This window comes from Haematobia irritans, chromosome 5 (genome assembly GCF_050003625.1).
Source record: "Haematobia irritans isolate KBUSLIRL chromosome 5, ASM5000362v1, whole genome shotgun sequence".
Lineage (NCBI taxonomy): Eukaryota > Metazoa > Arthropoda > Insecta > Diptera > Muscidae > Haematobia > Haematobia irritans.
This window is the reverse complement of record NC_134401.1, coordinates 109,716,140-109,725,384: the sequence shown is the minus strand read 5'-3', so window position 1 is coordinate 109,725,384 and position 9,245 is coordinate 109,716,140. Positions and strand designations below refer to the sequence as shown.

At 35.8% G+C, this 9,245-nt stretch overlaps 1 protein-coding gene across 2 annotated transcripts in view; it reads right to left on the bottom strand.

The window, feature by feature from the left end:
- Positions 1–5,496: 5,496 nt before the first annotated feature.
- The window catches only part of LOC142238766 (uncharacterized), a 36,014-nt gene continuing 32,265 nt past the window's right edge, over positions 5,497–9,245 (bottom strand). For both annotated transcript variants that reach the window (XM_075310490.1, XM_075310491.1), the window contains one exon: positions 5,497–6,141. In XM_075310490.1, coding sequence (XP_075166605.1) covers positions 5,861–6,141 — 281 coding nt within the window. In that variant the 3' untranslated portion in view covers positions 5,497–5,860. The remainder of the gene's footprint in view (positions 6,142–9,245) is intronic.

Genomic DNA, 9,245 nt, shown 5'->3' with positions numbered 1-9,245 from the left:
TCTGTCTGTCTGTTGTAATCACGCTACAGTCTTCAATAATAAAGCGATCGTGCTGAAATTTCGCACAAACTCGTCTTTTGTCTGCAGGCAGGTCAAGTTCGAAGATGGGCTATATCGGTCCAAGTTTTGATATAGTCCCCATATAAACCGACCTCCCGATTTGGGGTCTTGGGCTTATAAAAACCTTAGTTTCTATCCAATTTGCCTGAAATTGGAAATCTAGAGGTATTTTATGACCACAAAGAGGTGTGCCAAAAATGGTGAGTATCGGCCCATATTTTGGTATAACCCCCATATAGACCGATCTCCCGATTATATTTCTAGGGCTTCTATAATCGATAGTTTCTATCCAATTCGCTTGAAATTGGAAATATAGAGGTATTGTAGCACCATAAAGAGGTGTGCCAAAAATGGTGACTATCGGTCCACGTTTTGGTATATCCCCCATATAGACCGATCTCCCGATTTGGGGTCTTGGGCTTATAGAATCCGTAGTTTTTATCCAATTTGCCTGAAATTGGAAATCTAGAGGTATTTTAGGACAATAAAGAGGTGTGCCAAAAATGGTGAGTATCGGTCCACGTTTTGGTATAGCCCCCATATAGACCGATCTCCAGTTTTTACTTCTTGGGCGTCTAAAATCTGTAGTTTTTATCCAATTTACCTGAAATTAGAAATCTAGAGGTATTTTAAAACCCTAAAGAGGTGTGCTGAAAATGATGAGTATCGGACCATGTTTTTATATAGCCCCCATATAGACCGATCTCCAGATTTTATTCTTGGGCTTATAGAAACCGTAGTTTTTATCCAACTCGCCTCAAATTGGAAATCTATAGGTATTTTAGGACCATAAAAAGGTATGCCGAAAATGGTCAGTATAGGTCCATGTTTTGATATAGCCATCAGATAGACCGATCTCCCGATATTACTTTTTGGGCTTCTAGAAACCGTAATTGTTGTCCACTTTGCCTGAAATCGAAAATCTGGAGGTTTTTAGGAATACAAATAAGTGTGCAAGAAATGATTTTATTTTTTTAGGCTTCTAGAATCCGTAGTTTTTATCCAATTTGCCTGAAATGAGAAATCTACAGGTATTTTAGGACCTTAAATATGAGAGCCGAAAATGGCGTGTATTGGTCCATGTTTTGGTTTATCTCCGAAATAGACCGATCCCCCGATTTTACTTCTTGGGATTTTAGAAACCATAGTTTTTATCAAATTTGCATGAAATTTTAAATCTAGAAGTATTTTAGGAACATAAAGAGGTGTGCCGAAAATGGTGAATATCGGTCCATGTGCACTGATAATGAAAATTGCTTGAAACTGAATTGTAGTTTCCAGATTTTACTTCTGGTAATCATTTAAATAATGGGGGTACAAAACTACAGATGTTAGATTTTAAATCAGGGCGTTATTTCATTTTCATTTCATTTTCTTGCACACTTTCACACGATGTTTATGATTCCTCTAAAACTCAAACAAATATGGTTCTTATAAATCCAGAATCTGATCTAGTCTTCATAGGTAAAATCTTTGAATTTATCTTCGGGAAGTGTACTGGTTGAACTGATCTGCTTGTCACCAAATCCCCCTGAAATTTTCATAGGAAACTGTAATATTTGATTCATGGTGGTGGGTATTTAAGATTCGGCCCGGCCGAACTTACTGCTTTATATACTTGTTTTGATATTGAATTGTCCAAGTGTTGAATTTGTCTCAGTCAAAACACCCAATAAAACTAATACGTAAAAAAATTATAAAAAATATTGTATTTATGCATTTGTTTAAAAAATATTCTAATATTGAACTAAAATACACCAAATTTCCTAAATTACAAATTTGAGGAAAATAATCGGCTTCGGCGGAATATAGCTTTTTGGCCGAATATCGGCTTCGTCTTTGGCCAAAAACAAAAAAAAACCCTTCGGTCGAGCTCTAATCCGTTCACACCTATGGAGCTCAAGTTTGGGGATATGAGCAATTTGATGCCGTGGATAAACTTCTAAGGTATCTCATAAAAAGTAATTTGAAACTCCCAGATTTTACACCACCATACGCTATTATTGGGCCTAAAATTAAACAGTTTCCAGAAAATTCTCAATGTACAACACCGATGAAGCCGAAGACAAAAATATCATTTTATGGCTTCATGTCCTATACTAAGAGTTCAGACTAAGATGTTTCGATAGATCCAACCTAACTAGGCCTGAATTAATAAAAAATTTTGAATGGAGAAACAAAAGGAAGTTGGATTTGTATGTGAACGAATCTCTAGAACTTGGAAAAGCTTTAAATCAGGAATACCATAAATATAGCACAAACTACATATTTCTTTATTTATTAAATTCGCGTGGGTCTTCTTCTTGTGCTGGATTGACCACCTTGCATCCCGATCCTTGTCACGAAATTAATTGATCCAATTTTTTTTTCATTGAAATATCTTCAATCACAGAATTGATAGTATCAATTAAAAAATTAATTGAAGGTCAATTAAAAAATGAATTGATACTATTAATTTTTGTTTCTATTAAAAAATTTGTTGAGTCAATTAAATTTTTAATTGAACATTTTTTAAAACTCAACTAAAATTTTAATTGGAAAAACTTTCGTGAATTTCACCACGAATCGACCTCATCATCAAATTATTCTCTGCTTGTAATAAAATATAATGTACCCAGCAAAAAGAGCGTCGCCAAAAAAGTAATGAAAATGTTCTTTTTGGATCCGGAAGTGGTGCAAAATTGACGCAGAAGCGATGAATTTAACATGGGCTTGTCATAGGACAGAAGTCCTCCATTTAGACAGCCGTTGCACTGAATTTTCGTCACTTCTTTAGGTGTGATCCGAATTCAATGTTTTGGATGTAAATTAAAAAATTCTGTGATATTTTGTCAAATAAATAATTTTTATAATCTTTTATAATTTTTAATGGATTCTAACGTTTGTCGGAAAAGTTTGACCTCAAATATTTTCAAAAATTCAAAATTTTTTCAGATTGGATGTAGCATTTTTATCGACAAAATTTAAATAATGTGTACCATTTTATGAATTCTTACTCTGTTTTTAAACAATTTGAAACAAAAAAAGTTAAAATTATCCACTAAAAGTATGAAAAAACCAATATAAAAAATTTAATTAAAAGAACTTCCTGGGTAGCTAAAATAAAGAACATCATTGGGAGTGCATCTTCTGGAAGTGCTTTTAAAGTTGTGTCTTTGGAAGAACTTCCAAATGTTTTTGCTGGGTATATATGATATATACAGCTTGCAGTACTGCATATATCATATATACTGTGAGATTACTGCAGATGTAATACCTAGTCGACTTTTCGAAAATTTGCTTGAGCCCAATAAGAAAATCTAGCTAACAAATCCTCTTCAGCCTCAATAAGTTTTGTTTCTACTCTTCGAATCTTTGGGGGACTTTCGTTAAAGACTATAGACTTAGGTCATTGATATCACAATGGACTGAATAGTCTAAGTGAGCCTGAATCTTAATCGGACTGCCACTATAACCTAACCTAACCTAGGTCATTGATCGGGAAACGGTATTAGTCGGGAAACTGGTTTAAGTCCTATACAGTGGGCCAAAGTCTACCCATCGAGGGATTTTGATAAGCGAAGTATAGAGTACACACAAAAACTTTTTTTCGGATTGAATCACGAAATTGATTGATCCAATTAATTTTTTAAATGAAATGTCACGAAAATGATAATATCAATCACAGTTTTAATTGGGCATAGAAAAAATTCTTGATTAAAAAATTAATTGATTTTATTAGCAAATTTCAATTAATTTTTTAATTGATGTTGATTGCAAAACTCAATTATTTTTTTAATTAAAAAAGGTAACTATTTTCAACTACTATCTGAATTGTCAAAGAGTTTTTATGTGGTATAACCATTGATTGTTTAAAATACATTTTTAATTAAAAATTAAAAAAAAATGTTCACCACTTTTTTAAGTGACTTAGTCTTCCGAATTTGATTAAAAAGTTAATTGTGTCAATTAATTTATTAATTGAAAAAAATTCAACTTCAATTAACTTTTTAATTGGAAATGATTCCATTTTACCAGAGATTTGGTTTAACATTTTCATTTTCCCATCCAGTCCCCTCTAGCCATAATTGGCTGTAATAGAATTTTAGCTTGAATTATAATCGGTGAGATCCACCCTGCAGGATCAAATAATTTATAGAATCGGACGTTTGGAAATCGAAAGCGATAGTCATGGGCGTTCCATTGGAATCGAGTATTTCAGACCGATTTGAAGTTATCTTCTTGAGCAAAAAACCGGCGGATCTGATCATTTCAATTAGTTGTTGGTAGTGATTCTATTGCAGATTCAGAACCGTGAGCTCTGTAAAGCAAGTTCTCTACGTACTTCCTCTTTGGCAAAAAATTTTTTGACAAAATTTTATAGATATAAAATTTTGCAAAATATTTTTTTTAGAAAATCTAAAAAAATATCTTAAAAAGTCTAGATTTAAATATACATATACTTTTACAATAGTCTTCAATGTTGATATTATGTCATTTTAGCACCTTTTGGCTTCGAGATGTACATTTTTAATACATTTTTAGTACTTTTTCGTCATCATTTATCATCCCTGTCAGAGATGTGATGGTGATGGTTCAATCCCTGTAACGAGAAGAGGGAAATGAGAGGGTTCGGCTATGCTAGCACTAGAGGAAAGCGGACGAACCTCGGAAGTAGCCGAACTGCTGAAGCGAACGAATCGCGGAAGCGGACGAACCGCTGAAGCAGCCAAACTGCGGAAGCGAAAGAATCGCTGAAGCGCACGAACCGCGGTAGCAACCGAACTGCTGAAGCGAACAAATCGCGGAAGGGGACGAACCCTTGAAACAGCCGAACTGCGGAAGGGAACGTATCGCTGAAGCGGACGAACCGCGAAAATAGCCGAACTGCCATAGCGAACAAATTGCGGAAACGGACAAACCGCGTTAGGTGGGTGGTACTACGCTTTACTACTTGTCAAGCTTCGGGTGATTCATGCCATCGTCCCGACAAGCCCGCATTCTTAAGTCGGTAGTGACCGCAACCAAATGAGAATTCCCAACTTATAAGTTATCAACGTCGATTGGTCGAAGTAACCTTTCTTCTGTATCACTTGTTCCTTAAGGCTGAGTTACATATTATGCATTAATACGTGCGTTGATGGAAGGGTCGATATTTTTCAGTTTGAAGCACTCTAACGAAACTGTTGTTTTCAAAGAGAAAATTCAACTCTTCAATCAACGGACGTATTAACGCATGGTATGTAACTCAACCTTCAACCTTTACCCAAGTAATGATAGCAATGCATATACGTACAGTGACGCAGAGCACGTAAGTAGGAACAGTGGTACGAAGTGGGTATGGGGATAATTAAATTAAATGCAAAGAAATATGTAGGAGCAATTGGCTCGTTACACTATATAAAAATCACATTGCTTGCTCATGTATATTAGAAAAGTAAATATTTTACACACAAATTTATATGAAAAGCAATAATATTTTTTTATTTTCATTTTAAGGGGACCATTGTTATACAAAATTACATAGTTTACAATTCTACAAGGATGCTGATAAATGTTGGTACATTAAATTTCTTCAAATCTTAATTTATTATAAAAAATTATTTGTTTATTTTGTGATAGACATAATAATGAAAAATAAATGTTGTATAAAAATGACAGTATTTCGGCCGAGAAAGGTAATCGTGGAGCACATAGAAGTCTAAATGACTTCAACAATATATATAGTTAAGAGACAACAACAATTGGTAAGTCTTCAAATAACGGTATTTTTTTGTTTTGAATAAAATTTAAAAAATATATATATTGTGATTGATTATTCCTAGACTATACTAGGGTCCTTGGAGTTCTCACTGGCCATGGTGTTCGCAACATTGCTAGGAATATTTGTGTCAATTGTAATGGTAGAAATAGCATTGCTACTTTGATTGGCAGTTGATCCGGTTGCGACTTCTTGACACGGTTGCTTGACATCTAATGGGGGCTGAACGATATCATCGTATGCTGGTGGACAATCTGCAACTTTGGCGCCAGCTTCCATTTGACAAGTAGTATCGGAATTTACGGTATTGGTGTTAGCAGCATTATCAGAGTGTTGACGAGCTGTAAATAAAAATAAAAGTGAGTATTATATATAAGTACACTCAAAAATATTGTTAGTAGACATATCAGAAAATTTAAAGGTTAAAGGGCTATATGGGTATCCGAAGCAGGGTAATGATGCATTCAAAAAATTTTTTGTAGTAAATACGGCAGAAAAGTCTGGTAAAACAGCAAACAGCTGAAAAAGATGAAGCATGTAACGACGGATTTTCCTACTATTGGCTGGAGTAAAGCTCTCGGTGGCCAGGGTACGTCACAGAAAATATTTATTTTTGGACAGGGGAAAGAAGAAGACGGGGTTTATGTTTCAGTGGAGTTACCTTTATTGTGCAGTTTAGAGAAGTTTAGCTTAATACTAGTTTGGAATGGTAGAGGCAGTGATGTATCGACTGCGTGCGCCGAGACTCGTCGGTCCTTGGTGTTGGATAGGCGGCTCCCAGAATGCTGGCTGACAGGGTTTGGCTGGGAAAGGAATGTTGGTTGGAGAACCACGTGGCTGGCGGCGTTGCGGAGTATTAGTAGATGAGGTACAGCGGGCTAGAGTGATCATGTACACCTCTAGTCGGGAACTGGGCAGGACTATGGGTAGATAGAGGTACACGGGCTGGATTTGCTGAGGGGAAGGTAAGGATGAAAGAAAAGGGGGAACACGTGGCTAGAGATGTCGCACACCTCTAGCTATGGGGGGGGGGAGGATAGAGGAAATATAGGAGCGCGGGGCTATAGTGGTCGCACACCTCTAGTTAAAGGATAGGGAAGGAGGAGAAGTAGGAACACGTGGCTAGAGTGGTCGCACACCTCTAGCTGTGGGATGGAAAAGGAGTACGGAGAAGTAGAACACGTGACTAGAGTGGTCGCACACCTCTAGTTGTGGGATAGGAAAGGAGGAGGGAGAAGTAAGAGCACGTGGCTAGGAGCAAAGGTTGGAGCACGTGGCGAGAGTGGTCGCACACCTCTAGCTGTGGAGTAGAGAAAGGTAGGAGCACGTGGCTAGAGTGGTCGCACACCTCTAGCTGTGGAGTAGAGAAAGGAGGAGGGAGAAGTAGGAGCACGTGGCTAGGAGGAAAGGTTGGAGCACGTGGCTAGAGTGGTCGCACACCTCTAGCTGTGGAGTAGAGAAACGAAGAAAGGTAGGAACACGTGGCTAGGAGAAAAGGTTGGAGCACGTGGCTAGGAGGAAAGGTTGGAGCACGTGGCTAGAGTGGTCGCACACCTCTAGCAGTGGAGTAGAAAAAGGAGCACGTGGCTAGATTGGTCGCGCACCTCTAGCTGTGGAGTAGAGAAAGGTAGGAACACGCGGCTAGGAGGAAAGGTTGGAGCACGTGGCTACAGTGGTCGCACACCTCTAGCTGTGGAGGAGGAAAGGTTGGAGCACGTGGCTAGAGTGGTCGCACACCTCTAGCTATGGGATAGGGAAAGCGTAGGAGAAGTATGAACACGTGTTTTCATGTACTCGTACACGAAGGGCGTTTTCGTTTCGCAAAAAATATGTTGCCTTGGCGTTAAACTACTTTTTCCCCCATTATCTTTTCATACAAATGATAGTGTAATTCCAACATTATTGTTAATTCTTAATATTGCGACGGATACAGGATCCAAAATCTATGACAGTGTCCTTCATAGTTTGCAATCAATTTCGAGAATGTTTTACTTTTTTTTCCTAATTCAAATTGCCATAAAAAAGTGAATCCTGATATAAATAATGGTTAGGTTAGGTATAGTGGCAGCCCGATATTTCAGGCTCACTTACGACTATTCAGTGCATTGTGATGCCATAGTGGTGAACTTCCCTCTTATCACTGAGTACTGCCCGATTCTATGTTAAGCTCAATGATAAGGGGTCTCCTATTTATAGCCGAGTTCGAACGGCGTTCCACATTGCAGTGAAACCACTTAGAGAAGCTTTGAAACACTCAGAAATGTCACCAGCATTACTGTGGGAATAATCCACCGCTGAAAAACTTTTTGGTGTTTGGTCGAAAGTGGGTTTGAACCCACGACCCTGTGTATGCAAGGCGGACATGCTAACCATTGGACCACGGTGGTTCCCTGATATAAATAATTGTTTGCTCTTTTTCATGTGTCTTTACGTCCATACGCTGTTCAAGATGTATGCATTTTTGGAATATTTTTAAAAATTTTAGTAAATTCTGAAGTACTTTGTCGAAATTCGTAATTATTATTTCATTTTGGTCATGTTTTTCTCTTATTGTACCATCCATCATAGGATGGGGCGTAGACTAACATTATCATTCCATTTGTTACACATCGAAATATTGGTCTCAGATTCTATAAATTATATATTCTGGTTCCTGGTGAATTTCTGAGCCGATCTAGCCATGTCTGTCCGTCCGTCTGTTGAAATCACCGTCATCTTTTTTTTCGTACACTAACGTCATCCTTTTGTCATTTTGACAACGGCCTATTCCAAGGCTATATAAATTGCATCGTGAGCAAAAAATAGTTCAGAATTTTCTCCAACTCCAAATTTTTCCTTAAAAATACGACATTTTATTTAACAATTAAAAAAAATTAATAATAAATTTTGACAAAATTTTCTATAGAAATAAATTTTTGACAAAATTATAAATAGAAATAAAATTTTGTAAAATTTTCTATATAAATAAAATTTTGACAAAATTTTCTATAGAAATAAAATTTTGATAAAATTTTCTATAGAAATAAAATTTTGACAAAATTTTCTATAGAAATAAAATTTTGACTAAATTGTTTATAGAAATAAAATTTTGAAAAAAATTACTATAGAAATAAAATTTTGACTAAATTTTCTATAGAAATACAATTTTGACAAAATTTTCTATAGAAATGAAATTTTGACAAAATTTTCTATAGAAATAAAATTTTGACAAAATTTTCTATAGAAATAAAATGTTGATAAAATTTTCTATAAAAATACAATTTTGACAAAATTTTCTATAGAAATAAAATTTTGACAAAATTTTCTATAGAAATAAAATTTTGACAAAATTTTCTATAGAAATAAAATTTTGACAAAATTTTTTATAGAAATAAATTTTGAAAAAAATTTCTGCCAATATTCGACATATGTACAAAGGTATATGGTCTTAAAATAAAATTATAAA